Source organism: Monodon monoceros, unplaced genomic scaffold (assembly GCF_005190385.1).
Source record: "Monodon monoceros isolate NGI ecotype Baffin Bay Population unplaced genomic scaffold, NGI_Narwhal_1 Super_Scaffold_18, whole genome shotgun sequence".
Lineage (NCBI taxonomy): Eukaryota > Metazoa > Chordata > Mammalia > Artiodactyla > Monodontidae > Monodon > Monodon monoceros.
This window is the reverse complement of record NW_021703774.1, coordinates 83,410,688-83,437,622: the sequence shown is the minus strand read 5'-3', so window position 1 is coordinate 83,437,622 and position 26,935 is coordinate 83,410,688. Positions and strand designations below refer to the sequence as shown.

The 26,935-nt window shown below is 50.5% G+C and overlaps 2 protein-coding genes across 5 annotated transcripts in view; one reads left to right on the top strand and one right to left on the bottom strand.

Moving 5' to 3' along the window:
- RAP1A (RAP1A, member of RAS oncogene family) overlaps window positions 1–2,038 on the top strand; it is a 73,679-nt gene extending 71,641 nt beyond the window's left edge. For 3 of the 4 annotated variants that reach the window (XM_029227799.1, XM_029227801.1, XM_029227800.1), the window contains exon 8: window positions 1,345–2,038. The gene's annotated coding sequence lies outside the window, so the exon portion shown is untranslated. The remainder of the gene's footprint in view (window positions 1–1,344) is intronic. The other variant, XM_029227802.1, reaches the window with a different exon arrangement.
- Window positions 2,039–13,992: 11,954 nt separating this feature from the next.
- Window positions 13,993–25,876, bottom strand: INKA2 (inka box actin regulator 2). Its single transcript, XM_029229801.1, has 2 exons — window positions 25,696–25,876; window positions 13,993–15,263 (listed from the first exon to the last, which is right to left on the bottom strand). Exons 1-2 carry the CDS (start codon window positions 25,750–25,752, stop codon window positions 14,421–14,423), a joined length of 900 nt encoding a protein of 299 aa, XP_029085634.1. The 5' UTR covers window positions 25,753–25,876; the 3' UTR covers window positions 13,993–14,420.
- Window positions 25,877–26,935: the final 1,059 nt, after the last annotated feature.

The window sequence follows — 26,935 nt, the reverse complement described above, 5'->3', positions numbered from 1 at the left end:
GTGGGCTTCTCATTGTGGTGGCTTCTCTTGTTGTGGAGCATGGGCTCTAGGCGTGTGGGCTTCAGTAGTTGTGGCACATGGGCTCAGTAGTTGTGGCTTGCAGGCTCTAGAGTGCGGGGCTCAGTAGTTGTGGCACACAGGCTTCGTTGCTCCATGGCATGTAGGATCTTCCCGGACCAGGGCTTGAACCCGTGTCCCCTGCATTGGCAGGCGGATTCTTAACCACTGCACTACCAGGGAAGCCCCTGACTGGCTCATTTTTATCATTATCTTAGCTGACCCTCGTTTAATGTCCAGTTCTCAGAAAATGTCCTTTTAGCTTATGTCTAAAGGAAGAGGTGCCATCTCCTGGCCTGTTGGGAAAATTCATTCACGTACACCCTACAGTGTCCTACTATGAGTTTTACCTTAGAGGAAAGAAATCTTGACCTAAATCTAGAAATAAGACTTTCATCCTGGTTGCATAAATTCTTAGGCTCTGATAGGTAATTCAGCTTACAATATATTTAATGTTACCTGAGATCTCTGTGCATATTTTTGATAATACCAAATAATAGATCACTTAGTAATCAGAATACTTTGCAGAGCATTTTGCTGTGATTATAGACTTGAAGTGCCATGTTGATCCCATTTAAGAAGTACTGAGATACGGAATAAATTTAAATAGCCACTATAAATGTTTTTAGTAAGAGTATGTGAACCTTAAGGGCAGCTTACCTAGCCCTAGCCATTAGGCAAAATCATACTGAAGCGTGTTAGTCTCTTTCTAATATGTCCTACTTTTGAAAACTGAGGAAAGAAATTCATCTTCAGGAAATTATTCCTTTAACCTAATTCTTTTCTGCTGAGCAGTAAACCTAACTTTGAGTCTTCTGCCCTTGAAAATGGGCATCAGCTCTTTCTGTATCATTTCTTCTTGTCCTAGCCTGAATTGGAATAGGTAACCCTAATATAAATAATCATAAAATGGTTGAATAAAGAATTTCCATTGGGAATTTGATGCAGGCATGAGTTGTTTCCTTAGTGGAAAAGGAACCTTTAAAAATAAGATGATAATGGGGTAGAAATGAAATAATCACTGTTTTCCTCTTTACAGACAGGACTGCCAGATATATTGTGAAACACTAAGTACAATAAAACTATTTTTTAAACATTTTTAAAGGGAGTTTAAAATAGCCTTGTTACTATATATGTTTAATATAATTTAGTTATCTAATAATGATCAGCCAAAATCATTATTTCTCTCTGTATTATTAGATATCTACTTATTTACTATCATCTTCTGACATCAAGGTTAACCATATATATCAGTATATATATATCTGTATCTGTTCAATGTTCTAGATTACAGGAATGAAGAACTGTTGCCTAATTGGAAAGTGCCAGCATTCCAGACTTCAAAAAATAAATCTGAAGAGGCTTCTCCTGTTTTATATATTATGTGAAGAATTTAGATCTTATATTGGTTTGCACAAGTTCCCTGGAGAAAAGAATTGCTCTGTGTATATCTCTTGGAAAATAAGACAATAGTATTTCTCCTTTGCAATAGCAGTTATAACAGATGTGAAAATAAATATACTTGACTCTAATATGATTATACAAAAGAGCATGGATGCATTTCAAATGTTAGATATTGCTACTATAATCAAATGATTTCATATTGACCTTTTTATCATGTTTCCTCCCTGTCAAGCACTAAAAAGTTGAACCATTATACTTTATATCTGTAATGATATAGATTATGAAAATTTCCCCTCAGACTCATTGCAGCAGATAACTTTTTTGAGTCATTGACTTCATTTTATATTTAAAAAATTATGAAATATCATTCTGTCATTATATTCTAATTAAAATTGTTTGTGCATAATGCTTTGGAAAAATGGGTCTTTTATAGAGAAAAAAACTGGGATAACTGATTTCTATGGCTTTCAAAGCTAAAATATATAATATACTAAACCACCTCTAATATTGCTTCTTGTGTTTTACTGTCAGATTAAATTACAGCTTTTATGGATGATTAAATTTTAGTACATTTTCATTTGGTTTGTGTGTTTTTGTTATTGTTTATAGATTTAAGGCCTTTATTTTATAATGATCACATTGTTTTAAATGCAGCAGTAGCTCCTTCCTGGCTGGTACCTGCAGAACACTTGGCTTTAAACCCCTAAGTAAATGGTGATTTCTCTACAAACAGACCTCGCACTTTCTGTTCTATATATATTTATTCCTATTATACAGTAAAATACATCAGACTACATACAATAGTTTTGTATATTCTCTCTTGATCTTAAAGATTGTATCTTATTGAATAAAATATCCCACTGTGTATTATTTTTATATGTAAAAAGATAAGTTTAATACTGTATCAGGGTTTAACTTTTACTACTTCAAATCTTCCACAGGTTGTAATTTCAAGGGAATCATTTTGCCATTGTTAATTTGTTGAGTATAAGTCCACCAATGAAATGTTACGTAAATATTTTCAAGTTTGCTTTATAATAGATCGAAGAATCTAAGAGAAGTGGGTAAAAGTGAAAAAGCATATAAAGGATGTGTCAGTTGCTTTTTCTTCAACTGTATATGAAGTAGTATAGTGGTAGTCATATGGAAAAGATTGCTAAGTTAAATTTTTAGCTGGCTATATAGTGGTGCTTTTCCTTTCCTTCCCAGTTTTTTTTTCTGTTTTTTACGAAAAGTGGGGCTTAAGTAGGACATGGACCTAGGGTGATATGACTTATGTACACCATAGAGGTAGAGCAAAACAGCTTGTTAGCCACTTAAGTGCTAGAGAAGGAAATAAACAAGCTTAGGAAACCCTGTGCCTTGTCCCTGAATGTTGAGGAGGAAACCAGTCCTAGAAAGTCTAAATCATTGCTCAGGGATCTAGATGCTGTCTCGTGGCAACTAGGTGTGAAGTAGTGTTCATGCCTTGTTGAGACTTCCTAGGAGTGTGGTCAGCCCCATCAGTTACTAAGTTGAAATTTAAAGATCAGATTTCAAATGTAATCTCTGACCAACCTGAGAAAATGTTAAAATATTGTAAACAGAAAATTTGGAAATTGTATTCTTTTAAGTTTCTAATAAACTTAGTTACCTAATACTTACCTTCTGCTGATTCAGTTATACATATGTCTGGGACCGAGGGGCCAAAAATCTCATAAATGCAATAAATTAAAAAAAAAAAATAAGTGAAGCATTAGGGCCAGTCTGTCCAGGTCAGTGTAGCATATTTTAAGGTCCTCTAAAGTCATTCTGCTTTGAAAGTCACCTCTCAAACATTCCTTTGGACTTAAAATCATAGATAAACATCTCATAAGCGAGCAAACATTTCTAAATATTACCTGTTACATAGATTGTGTCGTTATTTGCCAGATTAAGTAGGAAATATTTTAAGTAAGAATAACTCCCAAGTTAAAGTCTGCTTGACTAGGAGCATAACTCGATGTCCTCTGTTTTAGGACATGGTAGGAAAAGACGACAGGTACTGGATTTCTTTGTTACATCTTACACAGTCTACTTGGGATAAAGGTAGAACTGTGAAGAAAAATGCCCTTGTGGCACACAGTGTGCAGAGCAGGACCAGCTGAATTCAGAGACATGCATTGTTATCTCAAAGAAGTCTGCCATTGCTGAGCAAGATGGAAAGGTATCCTGTCAGAAAGTGAGATAGGTGTGCTTTTATATTGTCCCTATGTGAAGTCCTTAGTCTTGGTTCCAGAGGGGAGGGTGCCTGAAAATACGATATATTTTTATAGCAGAAAAATCAAAAAGTCCTCAAGGATATTATATGAATCTCATATGGTGAATATTCAAGAACTGACACCATATCAGTATTTATGGCTATTTAAAATGTATTAACTTTGGTTATATGAGTAATATCTAATTTAAAGGAGGCTTGATGTCACAGTCGGTAGTTTGCTTTTTTCCACTAGAATACGAACAACTTTAATGGCTTCATAGTGTCCCCAAACAATCTTAGTTTTAGAAACTAAGTTAATACATAATCTATAATTTTACCCTCCACCAGGGGGAGCTTCAGTATCAGTTAACACTTCTACCTTTGAATTAAAAGTAGATATTCAAGCCATCTACTCTATAAATACTGTGTGCCTCACAAAGAGGTGTGAAGGCCCTCCCTCAAGAGTTTGCAATTTAATTGGGCAGAGAAGATATAAGAAATTCGCCAGAGATATGAATAGCATTGTAATTCATTGAACTGTGGCCACAGGGCAAATTCTCTTAGGAATGTTTAGAGAGAGATGGATATTGGTGTGTTTTTCTCTTCCCCTACAACTTTGAACGAACCTGTATTTGGCAGCTTGGTTTGCCATCATAGCTGGCTGCCTTTTACTCCTTGGTGAAACCGTGTGCGTCTTTGGAGTTAGAATGTACTTGGAAAAAGTCAATCCTTGGGAAGATACTGATCTTTATTACCAACTTTATGAACATAGGTTACTTGGTCTGAGGCTGTTTTTCTCCACATATGAACATTCTGCATTTTCTGGACCTGCCCAATTTCAAATAGTTTGCCTCATTATCCTCATAGGTACACATATATTTGTCAGTTCACGTATCCGATTTTTGTTTTCAGGACTGAGGGACAGAAAGATACAAAGATTACCTCAGTATTTTCCTTTGTAAGCAATCATAGTAGAATGTTAGAGGGCGTAAAATACACTCATAAATATGTGTGTAGTGAAACCAAAGTGTGAAGAAATTGTCAGGTATTCGGAGGAGGAAAATAACTTGTAAAATAACCTTTTGTTTGTTTGGGTCTTGTACTTATTTAAGGTGCTACTTAAATGTGTGTTAAAATAGCCCCTCTTGACTCAGCTCCAAACTTAAAAGGGCAGAGTGGTTTGGGTGCTTGTCCGGGATCTGGAAGGAGCCCATCTTGCCGGGGAGGAAATGAATGTGAGCTTTGAGGCAGTCTAACCACCCAGCTTTTAGCATTTCTATTCCCCAAAAATGTAAAAACATGCAAGTTATTCTTGAAAATGTAGCATAGACATTGCATTGAACATGGATTTTTCTTACTATAACTTCATCTTGGGTTTGTTGAATGTGTTGAATGTGTAGTGCACTTATTTAATGCCATACCTTGCTTAAATATTCTTGTTGAGAACAGCTGGAGACTTTGAACTGGGTGCCTAGTTCTGTTTTCTGGGAGGCAACATGGATTCTGTTTTGCAGACATCAACAAGAGCTTTAAAAGTGAATTGGGGATGCAAGTTCTTTGGCTTGTTAAGAAGCTTCCTGTGGTTCTGGGCCCAAGGTGTGACATACATTTCCTGCTAATCGCTTCTCTTAAGAAGCATGGGCTTGGCTGTTCGTTTGGAGGAAAAACCTTAATAAACCTTCCCATTTTAAGCAGTGATGTGACTCTTATTTTGAGCTGTTGTTTTCAGTGCATTTTTTTAAACTTAACCAAATGCAAGTTCTTGTGCCTACTTTTAACCATGTAAAAGTTCTTGTAAGGCTTACAGAGCAGAACAAGGCATGATCCTTATAGGCCTACCAGCAAATAGTTAATTGTGCCTCTACTGTATGCCAGGTGCTGGTCTGCGTGTTGGGGCTACACCGGGGAATAATACAAACCAAAATCTGTGTGTGTGTGTGTGTGTGTGTGTGTGTGTGTGTGAGATGAGTACTATGCAGAAGAGTTAAGCAGTGTAAAGGGGCAGGAGTGCTGGGCAGAAGGAATGTGGTGGTAGTGGGTCACAGGTTTAGGTTTCACTGAAGTTGCTCTTGCATAAATATTGGAAATATGTAGCCCATACACCTGCCTGGGGGAAAGCACAGCCTTCCATGCAGTGGGAAGGGTCTGCAGATGCCATAAGGTGGACATATGCCTGGTGTGTTGAAGGACCAGCAAGGAGGCCAGTGTGTCTGGAGCAGAGGGATCAAGGAGGAGAGTAATAGGAGGTAACAGAGAGGTAGTGGGATGGGGGAAGACACTTCCTTCCGCATTTACTAAGTGGAATCCACAGAAGAGCTTTTGGCAGAGGATAAAACATGGTCTGACTCGGCCTACCATAAGGAATACTATTTGAGAATAGCCTACAGAGGGCCCAGGATGGAAGCAGAGGGGCCAGTTAGGGTACTGAATAATCAAGTAGGAAAGTGGAGCCAACAGGAAATGCTGACACATGGAGAGAGAGAGAGAGAGTGAGTGTGTGTGTGTGAGAGAGAGAGAGAGAGTCAAAGATGAGTCCAAGATTTTTGGCCAGTAAGGTAGTGAAGATTATGACAGGAGCGGGTTTGGAAGGGGCAGAGGGAGGGGGCCAGGAGTTCGATTTTGAACATACTAAGTGTGAAAAGTGTGTCACATTCTAGAGTTGTACGATAGGTGGTTGGATATGAGTCTGGAATTCAGAGGAAGAGGTCTGGACAGGAGGCTTACATTTAATATTTAAGAACATGAAGCTGAATAGGATCACCAGGGTTGAGTATAGACAGAAGCGATCCAAGGATTCTGTCATGAGGTTGGGAGATGAAGAATTAGCAAAGGAGAACGCGGAGGTCACTGGTGACCTTGACGGGCTGTCAGTGGAGTGGTAGGGGACAGTGTCTGGAGTAGGTGTAGGAGAAAACGGAAAGAAAGACAGTGGAGATGTCAGGCATGGATTACTGTTGAGCTGGATGAAACAGTGCAGGTTTGTGTGCTAATAGGAGTGGTCCACTGAGGAGGCATGTAAGGGAAGAAGCTGACCCAGATAGGAGCATGGGCGGCTACAGTGGCAGAAGGCAAACAGAATGTGGGATAGAAACTGGTAGGTTACAAAGAACTAATAAAAGGTACCATGAAGAAGTTTTAAGCAAAGTAGCATGAGACAGAAGAGACAGATGCTTTCTGTTCTGGGAGATCTGAAATGCTTCCAGAGAGGGGAGTTGAACCAGGCTTTAAAGGGTGGAATTTTCAACAGGTGTTACAGGCAGATTGCAGGAAAAAGCAAGCGCAGGAAACAGGAACCAGGAGTGATCTGGTTTCAGTTGGTGTTAATGTGGAGAGAAGAGGCTGGAGCCCTATCATGACAGGCCTTGAAACAGCAACTAGTAGGTTGAGCTAAGCAAACAACAAGCGCATAGCATCATCTGGGTGACTTGGAGAGGACAGGGATGGGGGGATTTCAGAAGTGAAGAGGATTGGCAATTACGAGGTTATGAGGCCTACTCCCCACGGATTCTAGTGGTCTTCCCAGGCTTCGTATCGCACTTCATTTTTCCCTCTTTCTCTAATGACGATGATCTCTGAGACTTATAGTTGTGATCATTCCCAAACAAAAGCTCCGTTTAGAAGGGAACCCGCATTAACACTTTGGCACTCAAAGATGTCAGGGAGGATTGAAGAGAAAAGTCATTTTTTGGCTCTGTATTCCTCTGCTTCACTTGACATAATTCTCCCCTCAGACCCTTTGGTACCTACAGGGTGGGTAATTAGTTCCCACCTTCACACCCTCCCAAGTTTTCCTTTCTTTACTGTTACTTCACAGCAGGAGACAGCAGCCCCTCTGGCCCTTCAGACCCTTCCTTTCCCTGGGGATCTACCATTTTGATTAAGAAGGCTCTTTTCCTTAATCCACTCCTATTGGGTAGGTGCCAACTTTCCCACCAAGACCCTATCATTCAGGCCTTCCCTTGCGGGTGAAAGCAAAGCCACAAGCCGCACTTCTGTAGCCCCCGTCTCCCTTGCCCTTTGCATCACTAGTATCTCTCTAGTTGGGTGGGTTGGGGAGTTTGAAGGAGCCACCGGCATTAAGTGATGCTAAGCATGCAGTCTTCCCATTATGGAGAGTAGGATTTGGAATTGTGGGACTAGGCACTGGGCCCTGCCTGCCTTCCCTGGGAGGGGATACATTTAATGGAGAAGTTTAAAGAAGATATTTGATCCCTATGTTCCCTGTAGGGTCCCGAAGCCAAGACCAGGAGCTTTGGAACTCTTCGGGCCTTTGAAATCACTGATACAGTCCCCTAACCCCTTATTTTCTAGAATATAAATTGACTTATTTGAACAGATGCTTGGAACCTCAGATCGGGGATTCTAACACCTGCTTGAGTCAGTCTGCCCGGTGCTCCCTGTGATGAGGAGGAAGCTCCCTAGGCCTGTCCCTAAGCAGTGCACGTAGGAGGCTTTGAGTGACTACTTGGTGGCCGTCCGGGATGAAGTCACCAGCCTTGGCACCTCTGCCTGAGGAGCAGAGTCTATGCAGGGATTTCAGTTGCTGTACTTGAACACCATTTGGAGGAACCTCCAAATGTTGCTACTTCTTGCTTTTAGAAAACTTTTTATGCCTGATACCCTCCCCTTTCCCACCACTTCTACACAAACGACTGATATGCATGCTGCCTTGCTGGGAGACAATGTCTGGAGTGTGGCCAGTAGTGGGGCTGGAGGGAGGGAAGGCGCTGAGCACCCAGCTCTCAACTTCCTTCCCCCTTGCCCCACCCTGACCCTCCACAATTACAATGGGGCAAGCAAAATCTAGCAGACTCGATGTCCCCAGCAGGGGCGGGGATCCCTGGCAAAGCAGGTTAAGAAAAACTACGGTAGGGTAAGTCTGGGGCCAGATGTTGTTGCCAGAAAGGACAAGGAGATGAGCCAGGTCAGGACGACCTGTTGAGAGGGAGCAAGTAGAAGGGGATAAAACTTGGAGGCTGGGGTAAAAGCGATGTCCTCCAGGATGGAAAGAGGGAGCCACTGGGATTGAGCAGGCATGGAAGAGAAGTGGCTGCGGTCATCTGCAGGACCTGAGCTCTGGGCGGCTGGATGACAGCATGCCAGGGGCAGGGAGCTGGGTGGGAGGGGGAGGGGGAGGGCCAGGGCTCCTCAGACAGCCCGTGTTACGGTAGAATTGGCCTGGAAAGCTAGGGTGGAGACGCCAAAGCAACGGGCCAGGGACAGAGGGCACCACACAACAGTTTGGGGAGGGGGCTCAGGATGGGGAGTTTACTCTCTTGAAAGTGATGTTGGCCCCAGCTCCCCTCTCCTGGGGAGTGGAGTGAGAAGTGGGCCTGGGGAGGCAGCTGAGGGGCCTTGACTGCTGGTCTTGCCTAAAGCAGGAGATGCAGGAGCCGGGCTCAGCAGAGGGTTCACTCTGAGGAGTGGAGGTCACGTCGAGAGCCCTGTGCTCCACGGTGCTGGAGGTACAGGAGTGGTGGGAGAGGAGTTGCTAGGGTGACTTACAAAGTAAGTCCTGTGGTTGGGTACAGGCTCAGATAAAGCCCCTGGGGAGGGCTTCGCAGAGGAGATGCCCTCTAAACCGCAGACTGAAAGGTACGTTAACAGGTCAGCCGGTCAGAGGCAGTGGGGAAACAGCAATGCAAAGACCTAGAGGCATAAAAACCCCAAGCTTGGAGCAAAGTGCTCACCTCCCTGGAGCGTCAAGTTGGGGGGTGGGATGTGCCCAGAAGTAAGGCTGAGAAAGTCCATTGGGGTCTGTTGGGAAGGACTGGGCCTCCAGACACCCACGGAAGACAGGCCCAATGAGGATGAAGTCACAGGATCTTGAAGACACTTCCTTCACCTCCTCTGTCCTCCCAGAGCCCAGGCAGCATTTCCTTGCAGCTGCGGGCTCCAGCCTCCGGTCGGCAGGGGGAGGTGAGGAAGGGGCCTGAGGGGGAGGCACAGGAGGAAAGGGAAAGCAGCCAGGGGAGTAACATGTGCAGAGCGGGGGAAACAGGGAAACAAAACCTGATTCTTCCCTTGGATGGGGGCACCTCCCCCAAAAACCAGGTGGCATCTGCTGTGCCTGAACCTGCCCCCCGCCCCCCCCAACCCCCGCCAGTGGGAAGAACTAGGGGGCAGGGCGGAGAGCCCAGAGCTGGGTCGTGGTGGGCTTCTGCCGGAGGTGCAGAGCACACAGGAGGGCATTTTTGGCAGTGATTCCTATGCCCCCGGAACAGGGCGGCTGTCTTGAGGGATGGGTCCAGAGGGGCGTAAAGGGAATGGATTCAGTGGAGTGGAAGCCAGGGAGCGGAAGCGCGGCAGCTGTGGCCTGAGACCTGGTGGAGAGTCAGAGACCCTGCTCCCTCCCCGACCCAGGGCCCAGCCTGGCCAAGATGCAGGGAGAAGGCGGAGTGTGAGGTGCAGTCATGGCTCCCTGCCAGATTATTTTTGCCCCAAGTGTTGTGTTGAGGATTAGGTGCCCGAGAAGGGCTCCCTCCCTCTTTGTTCCTTGGAGGCCTCTCTCTGACCAGTAACACAAAGACGCTTTCAGAGAGCGATGTGGGTGAGAGTGTGGGGTGGCGACACTGACTCCTCAAAACCATCAGAACTTGGCTCGTCCACCTCTCTAGTCCTTGCCAGGAATGCGCGGGCCCTGAGGGTTTACTGTGAGGGAGCGGGCGGGGGTGGGGGTCCTCCCTAGAGCACATCCTCAGGCAGTGGGGGGTCTTCAAGCACCATTCCTGAGCTCAGCCTATGCTGCTGCCCCTCCGTACCCAGCCCCCTACACACGTGCACACACATATCCTTCCACGGAAAAGTGTAAATTGTTTGCCGTTTGGCAAATAGCCCATCCGGGTAATATTTTTACAATGTACAAAAACATGTTCACACTTATTGTCTTCTCTGATCCTTGTTACAGTTCTGTGAGGTAATAGGGCCAGAAGAGGAGACCAAGGCTCTGAGAAAGCTGTTCTTGATCTTTCAGTGTTTTTTGCCCTGGGTCACTTGGTCCGCGCCTGAAGTGACGGTTGCTCATCTGATACATACTGAGCTTCTGCTGGGTTCTAGAGCCCGAGGTGCCTCACGTCCTTCACATCTCACAGCAGCCCTGTGTTTTCGCCATTTCACACCAAGAACAGTGAGGCTCAGGGAGGTTAAGCCACCCACTCAAGCTTACACAGTGACGGGCAAGTGGGTCTCCTATCCTGTTTGACTCCGGAATCCAGTGCCCATGCCCGGGTACCGGCAGAAGTGCCGTGACTGCCCTGGCTGGGGAAGGCACCTGGTGGGCACTGAAAGCCAGATACCCACCGAGAGACAGGCTGTGCTCCCGCTTTATGGAGGCCCTGTAGGAAGTGTTGCTGTGACTCGGGAAAGATGGGGGCGCCCCGCTTGCCACAGCGCTCTGCGGAACAGGGCCACGTGGCGGGGACAGAGCTGAGTCAGGTCTCTGGTCCTCGGGGCAAGTTTGAGTTCGGCTCTCCACCTGAGGGGTGGTGCAGCGGAAGTGCTTGAGGAAGAGGGACCCTCTGGGAAAGAGGGGTCCCAGGGCTGAAGGGATGGGAAGAGAAAGGGACTAGGCAGGCCCTCCAGCCACAGGGACTCTTCTAGGTCCTGCTTGAGGCCAGGGATCATCTACAGACACACTCTGCTCTCAGGGCCACAGAGAAGCAGGTGGGGTCCTGAGCAGATGCCTGAGCCAATCAGGGGACCCCGGTACCTGCCAGGGAAGTGGGCCAGGTGTGAGGCAGACCCCATGCCAGGGAGGGTATCAAATGAACTTCCAGCTTATTTGCATGTCCTAATTAACCATAAAATGAGCCCCAAGGGCAGCATTAAGCTGTCAATTTCTCTCAGCTTCCTTCCACTACTTCCCCTCACACATGGCTCCCCCCACCCACATTCCTGTATCACTTAGGCCACACGCATTCCCATTCACCTCTCCCCTCAGCGGCAGTAAAATAGTCTCCATCATTTTCCAGGCAGGAGCCCAAAAGGGGACGGAGAAGGAAAAATAATGGGGGTGGGGGGACACACATGAATCGGCCCTAATCTTTCATCGTCAAAGCACGGGACTGGGCACTACATCAGCCCTGTCAAGACCCGGTCAAAATTCCGCCACTGGCAGCCAGCATTCCATTTATTCTCCATGCGTGGATAATGCGGGGAGGATGGGTTTTGTTGTTGTTCCTCTTGACTTGGCTTTGGAGTAAATATGGACAGTTTGTGGGGCGGTGTGAAAAGCGCAAGCCTGCAAGTCAGCTGGAACTATTTCAATCCCAGCTCTGGCACTGGGACCCTCTGCAAGTTGCTAAACTTCTCTGAGCCTCTCCATGTGAAATAGGAGTAACAGCAGCTATTTCCAGAATGTGGTAAGGAAATAAGAGCACGAAGCAGGCAGTGCCCAACACCTGCGGATTTTGTGGCAGCATGTGTCACTCATTGTTTAGTTCTGGCCCACGTTACAGTGAGTTTTCATTCCCTTGGATCCCTTCTGGCTAACCTTTGGGTTAAGAGTTTCTTCTTTCTTCCTACTGGACCCCTTGAGTCAGGAACTGGGTCCTTGTCATTGCTCTGTTCTTAGTTCCTATCACAATGCCTGGCACTGGGAAGTGTTCAGAAAGTTTTGTTCAGTTGGTCTGAATCGCAATGACTGTCCACAAAACTGATGCGTCACAGATGAATGGCCAAGAGGTGACCTGGTTTCCTGTAGGATCATTCCTGACTCGGAGCTGGTGCCTTCTTTAATAACTGCTGGATAACTTCTCCCCCATCCAGCAGCCCATGGCTCCCTCCTCTCCGGACTCAGCGATTCAGTAGGTGGAATCTTCACACACACACATTCTACACGTGTGCACACACACACACACACACACACACATCACTCCACCACCCAAGGCAGCCACAGCCAATGGGCCTTCACCCAGGATGGATTTCAGATTTCTGTGGGGAGACAGGAAGGATGGGCAGGGGCTTCCTCCTCCAGAAAGGGCTAGCTCGGTTGGTAAACTCCAGGGAGACACGAGGAAAGAACAGGCTTTGGAGCCAGACATCCCTCTGTTTCAGATCCTGGTTCTTTCATTTGCTAGTAACCTCATATGGGCAGCTTACAGGACCCCTAAGAGCCTCCACTGAATTACCAGGTATTAACAATACCTTCTAGGGTCATTTTGAAGTTTGAAAGACGCGTGCACACTGCCTGGCCAATAGCCATTGCGCGCGCACACACACACACAAAAATTAATAAGCACCTTTCCTCTCGTAGCTTCTGCCACCGAAAACTACACATCTACCATTTGATTGCGTGGGAATTTGAGGGTGACCCTAATCACTTCCCAACTAGAGCTGTGGGGCTGTTCGCTCTAAGCCCCCTCCCTCCATCTCTGCCCCCAGGGGTCCAGGATTCAGGAAGAGCCTCTCTTGTTATTTTTTCCTCTACAATTTGGTATTAAATGCTCTGAGAGCGGGAAGGCGGCTTGCCTCTAATTGCAGCTGTCACTCCCCATCAGGCAGAGGGGAGTTCAGCCAGGAAGAGGTGAGGGAGGAGAAACGGATTGCCCTGCTGGTCAGGCTCGGCCCAAACAGGGACCCACATTGTCTTTTCCCAGCCAGTGGGCGTTCCCTGCCAGGGTGGGAGGGACAGGCAGGCGGGCCCTGGATCTGGCAGCATTGCTCTCCGGACCACGTGCCCAGCACGGCTTTAGGTGTAGCCACGGGTGCCGGAGCTGAGATGCTGCCCCTCCACCCTGGGTTATCCTGGACAAGGTGGGAAGATGAGGCCAAAGGCATTTTAAAATGAGTGCGTATTTCTTCTTGGCTCACCTTGCCTCACTGGTGAATTCACATGTTCTTGTGCCCTGGGTGGAGGTTCTGAGCTGGAGACAGGGTGTTGGGGAAGGAGTGTGTGTGATTCCAGGGCCCGGCGTCTGTTCTTCAGTCAGCCCCTGCCTGCGGCCTGTACTTGGACAGGTAGCACATCCAGGCTTACTTCCTCATCTGGAAAATGGGGATAATACCTGCCTTTCTCGCCCATTTACGAAGGAGATAATGGATATGAAAAGGCTTTCAGACATTTAACGTGCTATACAAATAGTAGCTTTCCTTTCCTGTGCTTCCGGAAAGGCTTGGGGCTTCCCCAAGCACTCCTTATACACACTCCTTAGTCAGCCGTTTCTCAGGGTCCAGGGATGGGCTGAAATCTCGAGGGCAACAGAAGGGGGTGGGAATTTGCCTCTCTGCTCCCACTCCCAGGAGGGCCAGGCTTTACTACCTGTGCCTGGAGCAGCGCTTTGCCAAGGAAGCGAACAGTTATGAGGCTGGGGACACGAGAAACAAGGTCTTTATTGGCGATGTCTCTGGGGAACCTGTGGCCCCAGTGCCCGATCCATGCAGAATGTTACACTGAGGCCTTTGGGGGCAGTGAAGGAACGTCAGAAGGATTTCCTGGTCTTCTCCCCCTGCCCCTCTCCTGCTGTCACCTCCAGCCCCAAAGCAACATACACACACATTCTCTCTCTCTCTCTCTCTCTCTGTCCAGGGACTCTTGCCTCCCCCACCAGCCAGCCCCTAGCACAGCCTCGCCCAACTACAGGCCTGTCAGCTCTGCTCCAGACCTTCTGCTTCTTCTCCCTCCCTTCTCGGCGGAAGGGACTTGGAGTTAGGCTTTTGAAAGCCATACCACCTGGCCTCTTTCCCAGGGGCCCAGCACTGGGAACTGGCCCTTTTGGGTCAGTCAAATTTCTACCTCTAGGATTCAGACCCAAACTGCTGTGTTAACATCAAAGCCAGAGGGTGAGGATTCCAGGGCCTTGGGGCAGCTGGTGGAAGGATTCTCCCCTCGTCTGGGCTCCGAGGTACCTGGGAAGGGGCAATGTCCAGAGCCCTTGGAATGGCCCCGCTTCTTGCCCTTCTGCAAGCGTCCGGCTCTGGGCTCAGAGGCCGTGGGTGTCACCCAGCCTGGTTTCTCCTTCAGCAGCCGGTCACGGTCAGGCCGCACACTACGCAAGAACTTCCTAAAGATGTTTGCTGTTAGGGCAAACCTGCGGCCCAGCTCCCGCGGCGGGCCCCTACCTCCTTTGGGGGCTCCTGCCTCCCGGGTCTCACCCTTCTCCCCACCCTTCTCCAGTTCCGGCAAGTCCAGCCAGTTGCCCACCAGGTCCGCAAAAACGTTGTCACCTAACACCAGAGGCTGTCGATTCCGGCCCCGGGACATCAACGTGGAGGTCCAGTCATCCGGTTCCACCAGCTCTGGCCCCCGCTGGGCACAGCTTTGGTGCTCTGGCAGCCGTGTCCTGGGCGGGGGAGCCAGATCCCTCCCACACACACTCCTAGGAGATGGAAGCTTGGCGCTGCTGCCCAGAGCGGGTTGGCTGGAGGGGGAGCAGCCCGCAGGCCTGGCAGGACCGCTGCCACCCTCCCACTGAGGGGGCTCGAGCTGCGTCCGGGGGCTTTCAGGGCAGCCTGGGGCAGGACCCCCTCCAGAGATCTCCAGCTGCTCCAGTGCTGTCTGCACCTGCAGGAGCTTCAGTTCTTGCAGCGCCCCCATCATGCAGTTCATCTGATCCTGCAAGCCATCGCCCACTTCCTTCATGGACATCTGCAGGGGAGAGAGCACAGGGCCTGTGAGCCAGGGGGAAGGGCTGTTCCCCAAACACACACCTCCAGGGTCATTCCAGCCTGCCACTGACCCCATCTCTGTACAGCCTAGTACACTGCAGATCAGGGCTGGGAGGGGAGGAATTTTGACACGGATATGGCTGGATAAAGGAAATACTATTAATGGCAGCTGGCTTGCTAAGACAAGCACCGTCCTGAGCTACATATATGTATACATATATGCATATGTATAACTAATCTATATTTAATCTCCCCAACTACTCTGTGAGGTAGTATTATTGTTCCTATTTTACAGATGAGGAAACTGAGGCACATAAGTAACTAGCTCAAGATTACATAGAAGGTAAGAGGTGGCACTGAGATCAGTTTGACGGTACAGAAAGTTCCAGTGGCCACCTGTGTCCTTTGTGTCTGTGCCCTCTCCTCCTGAGCCTCCCTGAGATGAGGATGATGAAGACAACAACGATTTGTGAGCAGTTACCATGTAACAGGAGTTGAGCTAAGTATTCTGTGCACATCATCTCATTGCATCTTTATATAAACCCTAGGAGGTTGGTATTATAATTCTCATGTTAACATATGAGTTAACCACGGTGAGGGTGAAGTAACTTGCCTAAGGTCACATGGCTCACGCTGCTGGGACTCAAACACAGGACGTCTCACTCCAAATGCTAGAGTCCTAACCACCAAGCACTGCCTCAGGATGGCTGGGCAGTGGAGGAGGGCTGAGAGGGACGCTAGGGAAGAGGAGGGGCTCAGATTCCCTAAGAGAAAGGGAGGGTAGGCCTGGGGTTTCCTTTCACTGCTGTTCACATCTGGCAGGTCAGGAGACAGATAAGGAGCCATGAAGCTCCTGTTTGCTGAGACCCCTGCCCAGCTCTGCCCAGCCCTTCTCTCCCTTCCCAACACCTGTCCCCTCTCAGCTGCTCTCAAACTTGGCTCCAGTGCTCTTCCTGCCTTCTTGGCCCAATTGGCTCTGCTGTCCTAGCCAAGAGTGGGGACACTGGGGGCCAGTTCCCCAGCCCCTCTGTGGGTGTCTAAGGCCCGAGTCCCAGGTGCCAGCTGGAAGGGGCTAAGAGATTGACTTGGGTGAGGGCCGAGTTTGGAGGCTGGGCAGGGGATGCTTTGTCTGATAACATTCACGAGGTTCCCGTCCCCGGGCCCAAGCTGCCTTGGTTCCGCCAGCTCCCTCCCCAGATCTGCTCATGTTACAACGGCAAACCTCAGGCAAGGGGACCATCTGTTTCTTAAGCCCCCCAGAGACCCACCGGGATCATCTTACCTCCCAGCCTTGTCCTAACGCACAGAGCTAAGCCCACAGCGTGGAGGGGTGCAGGGCCTGGGAGGGCAGGCGCAGAGGCTCTGCAGCGCTGTGCTGGCAGCTGACCCTCTCAGGCTTTAGGGTCACACCCTCCCCTGCCAACTCGGGCTTTGGTAGGGGTTAGGGGCCAGCCCAGGCTCTCCTGAGCCAGCAGTGCTAACAGACAGTGGAGGACTGACTGTCGCTGAGGGCAAGGAAGCCGTTGCTGAGTGTAGGATTGCCCCCACTCTGCAAGAAGTGGTGGTTCGGGGCCTCACGGCCTGGGGTTTGCCAGGCTGCTGGGCAAGCATGCTCCATTTGAGTGGCAGCAGCAGCAGCAGGAGACACAGCCTGTGGCGTGGCCACGCTTGCTGACGGCCCCCTGCTCTGGCCTCTTTGGCTTCTACCTTCCTGACCCCTTCCTTCTGGAGGCAGCTCAGCCACAACTGGAAGACCCAGAGCAGAGTCAGGAGACTCTGAGCCCCAAACCAAACTCCTCAAGGTCCCTTCCCGGCAAACTGCTGCACCGACTCTCCTATTTCTGCCCCCTGCCTCATACCACTCACCCCAACCTGGAACCTCAGGGTCATATTTGGCTTTCCCACCCCACTGGCCGTTCTTGTCCCCAGATGCTGCACATCTGCCCTTCTACCCCCTGCAATGCTGCAGAAGCCTCCTTGCAGGCCACCAAATCAGGCTTCCCGACACACACCTCCGACCCTGTCACTCGCCACTCAGAAGCATAATCTACTCCCGTATACACCCCACACTCCCATCAGAACCTCTTCTGTGATACTTAAAACGCTCTTCCCTGTCGTCCTGCTACTCACAGCTCCTCTGTGCATTTAAGTGCTGGGTCACTGATGAAACATTCATTGAGCATCTACCTCTTGGGGGCAGGGACTGAGATCTACACATCATTGTGTTGCCCCAGAACCCAGCTAGCACCTCTGCACTTACTACATATCCATAAAACATACACTGAGTACCACTGAGCACCCCAAATTGCTTGCTGCCCTCAGTAAGTCACTACCCAGGGAGGAAGGGTCAGGAACCTTTCTCAAGGTTTCATTTCACCAAGAGGCACAGAGTCGGAGCGTGCCAGCTTCCTTCCAGAAGGCTAAACACAGTCCAGGTCAGAAGCGGTGGGAGGAATGAAATGACCCCATTCAATCCCTTCCAGTATGGAAAAATCCTTAAGAAATAATGCTGACATTTTCTACCTTTTTAAAGTGAGAATGAATGTGTGGGTATGTATGAATTCAGGGATGCCCATAAAACAGAGGCCCCATTTAAGTAAATAAGAGCTGAAGTTGCAGCCCTATGGAAAATGATAGTGCATTGGTTAAGATCTTGGGTTCTGGAGACAAACGGAACAGGGTTCAAATCCCAGCTCTGCCATGTAATAGCTGTGTGATCTGAGCAAGCTATTTAAATTGTCTTTTAATTTCTCCATTCTTGCTTTTTTTGGCCGCCCTGCACGGCTTGCGGGATCTTAGTTCCCCCACCAGGGATTGAATCTGGGCCACTTCAGTGAACGTGCTGCCTCCTACGAACCACTAGACCGCCAGGGAACTCCAATTTCTCCATTCTTTAAAATGGGAATAAGAGTTCCTGCCTGGTCCAACTTTGGACAGACGAGATGAGGTAATGTGTGTTTATGCGTGGCCTACAGGTGGATTTTGGCTGTTATCTTAAGACTTCCTGAGAACTTCCAGAACATTTCTTCCTCAGTGAACCTGAACACGCAGTAGTGATAGGATTGCGTTCACCTGTCTGGTCTGATTGAGGAGAAACGTCTCGTCTGGTCCCTTTTCCCACCCTGGCACCACACAGAGGAAGGAAAAGGGAAGCCTCGCATCCTCCTGCCCACAGTCCAGCCAGATTCGGTCAGCCGGCCACAGAGCGCTGACCTTGGAGTGCAAGAGGCAGCCGTGAGGGGGCTGAGGATGGAAGAAGGAAGCCCAAGTGTGGGAAACGGGGAGGCCAGGGAGTGGGGAGGCAGGAGCATCGGCTGGGGCGCCTGATGGAGAAGGGAGCTGCCTTTCCCAGCCCCGGGGGAGTGATGTCACCCAAGGAGAAAGAGCCAGAGGGCAGGCTGCTGTCTTCCCCAGAGCGTGGGACCCGCTCAGATCCCAAGGTTTCTCTGGCCGAGAGGGAGAAGAGAGAGCAACGTGGGGTGGGCGTAAAGGAGAGGCGCCAAACCTGAGAAAGTCCCGAGCTACAAACGAACACTAAATCCCATGCTGTAGGTGATGAGTTCCTCTCTGGCCTCCCAGTGCCTCAGGATGGTGCCAAGTCATACCCAACTTGCCCTCAGGGCTCAGGTGGAAAAGTCACAAGAAGGCCTAATTAGTTCTGATTCGTTTGAGTGGGAATGGCTCTAACAGGCACTACCGTCTTTCTCCACCCCAGCTCACACACACTCACACATGCTTGTACACACACGTGTGCACACAGGCACAGAGCTAGCCTGCTCCACCGCCAAGCACAACACCCGTGATAAGCGTATCCTAGAGACGGCTGTGCGAACCCTTTCTGAGAAAGGTCTCACCACCCTCCTTGCATCCACCCCACCCCACAGCCCATCTCCCACCCCCAGCATCTTCTGGGCCTCCAAATGTCTCATTCTAAACATTTTCTTCCTGTCAAACTTTAATCCTCCCACTGCAATCTAAACCAGCCCCTGGCTTCCTCCCTGTGGTGGAGCTGGATGCCCCCCGGGCACCCTCCTACGGTTTGTAAAGAGCCCCGTGCTGTCCTGTGGAGACCTGGCCCACTCCAGCTGACTAACTCGGCCACTCCACATGGGGCAGATTCACCAACCTTTTGTGCGTCGGATTCTGACTGTGAAATGATAACCCCTCACACGTGTGTAGCACTTGCTCTGTCTTCTACATGACCTCGTCTGATCCCCACAATTGCTCCGGGAGTCTGACGAGGCAGTTGGAGTTATCCCCACTTAATGGATTAGGAAGCTAGGGAGCTGAGAGGTTCGTTTTCTCCCCCAGTGTTTCCTAAACACGCTTCCCTAGACTTTCCTTCATGATTTCACCATATCTATATATGACCTAGTCTCCTACTTAATACTTAAATCTGTTTATATAAATTAATGGATTTATATGGAAACTTATATGAAATGTGTATCACTTGCCATAAACAGATGGTAACGCTTCCTATCTATCCATCTATCCATCTATCCATCGAAACTAAGCTTTTCGTCTATCACCTGATGTCATCTTGTGCACCTCCAGTGGAAACACAGATCTATTGCCTGAGGTTCCGAGGTGGATTGGTGGCAGGACTGGGACCCCATGCCTGGCCCTCTGACTCCAGGCCCGTGAGCTTTCCATGTCATCATAATCCCTGACTCTTCAGCCTCGTGGGATTGTTGTGAGAAGAAACCAGGATAGTCAGTGGGACGTGCGAGGGCAATTATCATCACATGGGGAGGAAGAACATGAAGTTGTGGAGGGACTCCAAGACCCAATTCGGTTCACTTCCACTGAAGGTGTTTCTTCACTGACTCATCTGAAGGGGGAAGATGCTGCTGGGAAGCCAAACCCCACCATCCTGGCCCTCCAGCCCTGAGCCCTCCGCGGGGTGGTGAGGGCTCAGCTGCCCATGGACAGCTCCCCTCCATGGCACTCGCTGGGCCCTTTGTGGTTTGGGAGGAGTAAGGATGGGAAAATGTGACACCAGCATCCTGGGCAACCTTCCCAAGCCCTCTCCTAGGCCCCTGACTGATCCCACAGCTGTGCCCTCCATCCATCCATCTCACGCCCTCTCCCAGTTCAGCCAGAATCCTTTGACACAGGCTCCAGCTTTGCCCATGGACCTGGCAGTGTGCCCTGCCTCGCTCCCCCCACCCCCATTACTCACAAGATCCCCACACAGTTCCTTTCATCCCCTCTGGAAGCTAGAAGGAGGTTCAGGGCCGGAAATGGGAAAAGCCCAGCTTTTGCCAAGTGGCCCATTCTCCAGCTCCGTGAATAGGGACCTTCACAGCCCCCTGCTCTTGGCTGGAACTCTCAACAGGAAGGTAAGGTAGAAACTGTGCCAAGAGCCGGAGGAGGGAGGAGGGTAAAGAAAGGAGGAAGTGTGAAATGGATGAGCCCACTCTCCCAACTGAACAATCTACTGGGGGCCATGTGCTTGGGCAAGAGGCAGACAGACGGAGAGAGGGGCCCAGTCTCACTCCTGCAGGGAGCTTGCCTCTCAGCCTCACCTCTCCCCTGTCCAGCTTTAGCCCCTCTCCAAGGCAGCCAGTGAACCAAGTTCCTTGGGCATCCAAGGGACCTCAAAGAGTTACCTTCTTTTTCTCCTTTCTGATTCAGGCCTTCATACTCTCCTGTGTGGACTCTTCTAATAACCTTCTAACTCATCTTCCCACCTCAATTTCCTCCCTCCCCCCATCCCCACCCCAACCACCTCCTAGATCCCAGGGCACGTCTCTAACCATGCTGCTCGGCAATGCATGTGGAAAAGGTCAGACTCTTTAGCATGGCATTCAACCCCGCCCCCCCTTCTGCTCTCAACAGCTCTTTCAGCCCTGTTGCCCACTCTTTTTCTGCATATACCCTATGTTCTAGCCATAATCCAGTGAGTCTTCAAATGTCCCCTCTAGACAGTCTTCAAACACCCCCATTACTTCCATCTCTGCACGTTTTGGTCGTGTCGTTTCACCATCTGCCTGAAATGCTTTTTCTCCTGTTCCCATCCCTATTTATCCCTCGAGGTGTGGTTCAAATGCTACCACTTCCGTGAAGCCTTCCCTGATCCCCTAGCTGGAGGTAATTCCTCCCTCTCAGAGCACTGAATGTGTGCCTCTCATCTAGTATGTATCCTCCGTTTCTATACAAGACATTTGCATGCATATACTGGCTAAGAGTGTGAGATCTGCAGTCAGACTGGCTGGGTTTGAATCGTAGTTCTGCCACTTATCAGCTCTATACCTTGGCCAAGCCACTTAACCTCCCCATGTCCCATTTATAAAATGGGAATAATGGAAGTGCAACTTCCTAGTGTTGCTTTGGCAACTGACATAGTACCTGAGATATCTGGCATATCAATAACTGTTAACATCAATGTATGTTGTTATTATTATCACTCCCATTAAACTCTAAGTTTCCTGAAGGCAGGATCAGTGTCTGTTTATATTTGTAACCAAAGTACTAGTGCCTGGCAAAGTGCTTTAAACATAGTACGAACTCAGTAAGTGTGTTCTGTGAACGAATGATGCATGCACACCAGTCTGATCAGCTCATCACTGTGAGTTTACCAAGTGCTTACAACACATCAGGTACTGTGTTATGTGCTAGGGACATACAGCTGGGGAGGCACTTGACATAATCTTCACAGTAGCTGTATAAAGTAGGTACTTTTAAAAGCCCATTTTACAGATGAGAGCTAAGGATGAGCTAAGGAACAGAGACGTCAAATAATCTGCCAGGGTCACACAGAGCCAGGTTTTGAGTTCAGGTTGGCCTGACCCCAAATCCTGTGCTCCATGCTCTTCCCACTGACTACAGCACACCCCAGCAAAGTCCTCTTCACTCTAGCTCTAAACATCAAGGGAGACCACATTATGAGATCCTTTGCAGAAGTTTTTTCTGCCTCAGGAAACTTGCTCTTTTGCCCCAAGAGCTGAAGGCTGTTCCTAATGTACCTCCTCTATCACCTTCTTATTTCCTCCTTATTTTGCCTTTATGCTCTGGTCCTCCTCCATGTACCAGAATCTCCTGAACTTGTGGCCACTAGTGGCTAGATAATTGCCTTCTAGGAACACCAAGTTGTTCTAGAAGGACCTTCCCCAGCCTGAGAGAAGTCTCTCTGCTGCTTCACCAGGCCTCAGCTAGGATCGACATTAAAGGAGCTGGTTCCATCAACCTCCTCCTCCTCCAAGAAGCCTTCCCACCCTGGCTGTACTTTACTCAGCCTTTATGCACTCTGTTTGCTCTACACTGATCTGAACTCACGAGCAGCACCCTGTGAGCATCTTACATCTGCTTCCTCTGTGTGCCTATGTCTACCCCATTTGTTGGAAGCCCTCAAGGGAGCAGTGTATAAGGAACAGCTGGTCCCAAGGCCTGTGTTCAGGCAGGGCCCCTCTTTGGCTGCTGGAGCGGGGAGAGATATATTCCCTACTGAGTAGTTGCAGCCCTGACCCCCTCATCCTTAGGAAGAAGTGTGTCAGCTGCTGCTACTCTCCTGCTACATTTCAGCCCTGAAACCAGATCCCTGTCCTTTTCCAAACAGGGGAGAAGGGCCAGTTCTCCAGACATCAACCTAATTGAGCCAGGATCCCCAAATTCTCAGCGTCCTTCCAGTGCTCACTTGTTACAATGCAAATTTTCTGCTTCAGGAAATTGGGAAATTCTGCTACTTTGGTTTTCAAGATCAGGCTCTTCTTGTCTAGATTTTCTGGGCCAAGGGCAGGACCAGGAGGCAGGAGAGGAGTGCACAACACCCTCGACAAAGAAAATTTCACAACTCCTTGATGTTTCTTTTTCCAGCAGCCTTAACCCACAGTGTCTGTAGGACGTATGCTTCTTGAAGGGAATTTAACGGCATAAATGAATGTAGAGCTTGACTAGTATTACATGAGTGCCATTCCTGGGCACACACTAACTTAGGGCAAAGCCAAGCATCACACAGTCCTCCTGGGTGGCAGGGAAGATTCTGCCTGGGATGAACACACACACACACACACACACACACACACTTCAAGCTCATGACACATACTGACTATAAGCCTTTCCCACCCCATTGCAGACCCAGGGGATAAACAAGCCAACACCTTCCTAACCCAGGCACAACCAAGCTGCGGTGAATTCAAACCCCAAAGTCCTTAGAGGAGCCAAAAGGCTGAGCCTGAGCAACTCAGCTCCACCTTCTCCTTCACTCCATTGGGAAAACAGAGTCACTGAGATCTGGCTCTGCCTAAGCCCTGGGCTGAGGCGTCAGGGAGTGAACAAGACTCTAATAGCTCTGCCTGTCACTCTGCTCTGTCTCCTTTCTGGGCAGACTGGCACTGGGGAGGGGGCGGAACACCATGGGTGGAGGGAGGGTACAGAGCTCTCCCATCTGAGTGTCATTCTGGGCCCCAGGCCAGGCATTTGGCTTCCTCTCCAAGAGAGTCAAAGGCTGAAGCTGTTCAGACAAAGGGCCAAATGAAAGCTAATGGGGAGCTGGGTGACTTCAGCCTCTCCCCTTCCTCCTTCCGGGGACTGGGGCTCAAGTCCTTGGCAGGAGAGCGTGCAAATCAAGACCTGGAGCTCAGCTCTGTGCAGATTCCTATTGCCTTTTTTATTCTCCCGGCGTCCACAGACGGTCTTCGCCCCCCCTCACCACCTCCCACCTAAGGTGCTGTAAAAAATGCAAATCAGTAGGATTTTAAAATTCAAGCCCGTGCCAGGAACACCCACAAACCCTCTATTAAGGCAGATCCTGAGGTGGGTGGTGTGGTCCCAGATTCCAAGCAAAAAAAAGAGGATTCTGTTAGATTCTTTTCTCAACATGGCCCTTGGACTTCAGACATTATCTGTGGCAACCTTGACCTTTCCTTCTGGTATTGGACAAGTGAATGGGACAAGTCAGAATTATGTGTGGGCTGGGGCCAGCCATCCCAAACTGACATGGAAAGCATGAGAAAATGAGTATGGGAAAGGACATGATGGAGACTCTTCTGTCCCTCATCTAAGAAGCATTCCTCTGGGTAATGTTCCCATCTGAGTGTCACCACCAAAAGGGCTTGGGAAGGAAGTCCCAGAGAAGTGACCATTGACCTGAAAAGCCAGGCCCCGGAGTGGGACAGACAGAAAGAGTGCCTGGGCCACTTGACCAGGAAGCATCAATGAGAACACCTGCTGCTACAAGCTCCCCCTCCCCCACAAGCCGGCCCCTGTTAAAGCTGCCAAGCTCCCTCCCCAGCGGGAAGAGTGGACAGTTTGCAGGCAGGAGTGGGAGAGGCTGTCATGGAATCTGGAGAGCCACGGGCTGGCACTTTTTGGATCCAGGTCTGCTGTTGTCAGCCTGGGTGCCCCTGGCCCTGAAAAGCAAGAAGAAAGAGGGGAGAAAAGTGAGACCGAAAAGAGGTCGACTCCAAGAGAAACAAACTAAAAGGGACAAAAGGAGGCGGAGGCAAAGCCCCAGGAGAGCCTGGTTGACAGAGACGGCTGTGGCGGCCCAGGTGGGGGACGTACATAATATCTGTCTGAATTCTGGTGGTGGGCAGAACAAGAGAGGTGGCAGGTGGGAGGGGGAGGGATATTAAGTCAGTAAGAAGCAATGCGCCTCCCACAACAGAGTTTCGGCAGGCGCCGCCCTCCCCACTTGGGCGATTTCCACGCCCCGCCGCCCACCCCCCGACCCCGAGACTGTGCCACTTCTCCCGGCCCCCGCACCCCGGCCTCTGCACGTTCCCTCCTCGTTCCCCCAGCCCAGACCCCTGACATCTGGCTGGGCCTCCGCACTCCCGCTCGCGAGCTGCCAGGCGGCGCCCGTCCTCCCGCGCCGGGCCCGCCCCCGCCGGTCCAGCTGCCAGCCCCCTCCCCGCTGGCAGGCAAGTCCGGGCAGACAGCCGGCAGGGCCTGCCCCTGCAGCCGCGCCAGCCCTGCCAAGCCCGGCCGCCACAGCTGGGGGGGGGTGCCCGGAGGTGCCAGCTCCCCTCGAGCGAGCAGTCCCTGGCCGACCTCCTGCCCCGCGCAGGGCTGGGGCCACGCACCCTCCTCCCGGCGCCCCGCGCAGCCCCAGCTGCCCGGCAGCCGCGTTCCGCTCTTTCCGTGCGGGCGCCCGGGTCCCACCGCGTCTCGGGTGAGCCCTCTTTGCTCCCTCGGGTCTCTGGGCACATTTCGGTCTGGACTTGCTTGGCTCCCTCCGTCTCTCTCACTCGTTCGTGCCTGCCTCCCTCTCACACAAGTCTCTGCTCCAAGTTTCCACGGGGCCCCTTTCCCTCAGGACAGGCCCTGTCCTCCGCCTGCTCGCCGTGTGCCCTCCTCTCCTCTCTGGGCCTCGGCCCCGCGCGCGTCGCGGTCCCGGGGTCCTGGCGGAGGCCAGGTACCCGTCGTGGCGGAGCAGCCCTCCCAGCCCCCGGCTCCCGCTCCGCTCTTACCAGCTCCTGTTTGAGGCGGCGCAAATAGCAGTCCATTTCCCTGCTCTTCTTCCTCATGCGCCTATTGGCCGGGCTCGGCTCCACGAGAGAGTCCCAGGTTGGGAACACCGGTCCCACCGAAACCGCGCTCGGCCGGCTCGCGGCCCCCCGCGCCTCTCGCAGCGCCGAGCCGAGCCTCTGCTCCCAGGTCCGGACTTGGAGCCGCTTCCCGGCTACTCGCGGCGCGCAGTCCGTGCTGGGGGCGGAGGGAAAAGTGGGACAGCCTATGAGAATGCAGGAGGGATGCCTTCAGCCAATGAGAAGAACGCACGGGGGGCGCGGGCTGGGCTGCAGTGGATGGGCCCTGGAGCGGGTGGGTGCACCAGGCGAGGGCCTCCGCTCCTGGGGGGCTGACATGGGGGACACCTACCTGGTCCTGGCCGGTGCGGCGGGGGATATTGTGACGCCAGACTGTACCGACGTCCCCCAACAAAGCACGTGACCCCCAGAGAGAGCCCGTCTTACGGGATGGGAACTGGGTAGCGGTCTCGGAAGAAGCTGAGTACCTCAGTGTCAACACTGTTTCCCAAACTCCGATCAGAAAAGGAACACCCTCCACCCCAAATGCCACTCGGCAGCTCTTTTGAATTCTGAAGTGTTCAAAAAAGTGGACTCCGGAAGTGTGGGTCTACCTCACCTTCCAGTCTACTCCTCACCCCTGGAGCGGAGGAGCCGCCGCTCGGTCCGTTCACGTATTTATCACGAAGCAATGGAGGCTCTACTGTACTCCCTGCAGGGTTATAGGTCTGCCGTTACTGAACAAGACAGGCTAGGTCTCTGGTCTCAAGAACGTACAAGGGGCGGCGGAAGGGAAGGGTTGATAAGACAGACAGGTAAAAAAATAAAAATTAGACACCATTATTTCAGGTAATGACTCTTCATGAAAACATAAAATAGGGTAATGCGATGGGGGCTGCCTTCAGTAGGGTGGGCAGGGGTGGAGGGGCAGGCCTTTCTCTCCCGCAGTACTGCGGCGGCGTCAGTTATCCTAATTCTTGCTCTGGCCACTTGCGAAGCTCTCTGTAAGGTCGGGGGAGGGAGAGAGGACTCAAAGATGTTAACATTCTATTCAGCAGACGCGGCCCATGCGCCGGAGGTGTGCGAGCTCCAGCCAGGTCCTGGGCGATGGACCCGAGAGGGGCCGCAGGCCTGCCCGGGCGTTCCTCCCAGCCGAACCCAGGACCCGCAACGCCGGCCTCCG

Excerpts from the sequence above, each read along its gene's own strand:
- INKA2 (XM_029229801.1), bottom strand. The coding sequence starts at position 25,752 with ATGAGGAAGAAGAGCAGGGAAATGGACTGCTATTTGCGCCGCCTCAAA. Across the intron at positions 15,264-25,695 it reads GCCGCCTCAAACAGGAGCTG|ATGTCCATGAAGGAAGTGGG; the intron begins GTAAGAGCGGAG and ends TCTCCCCTGCAG.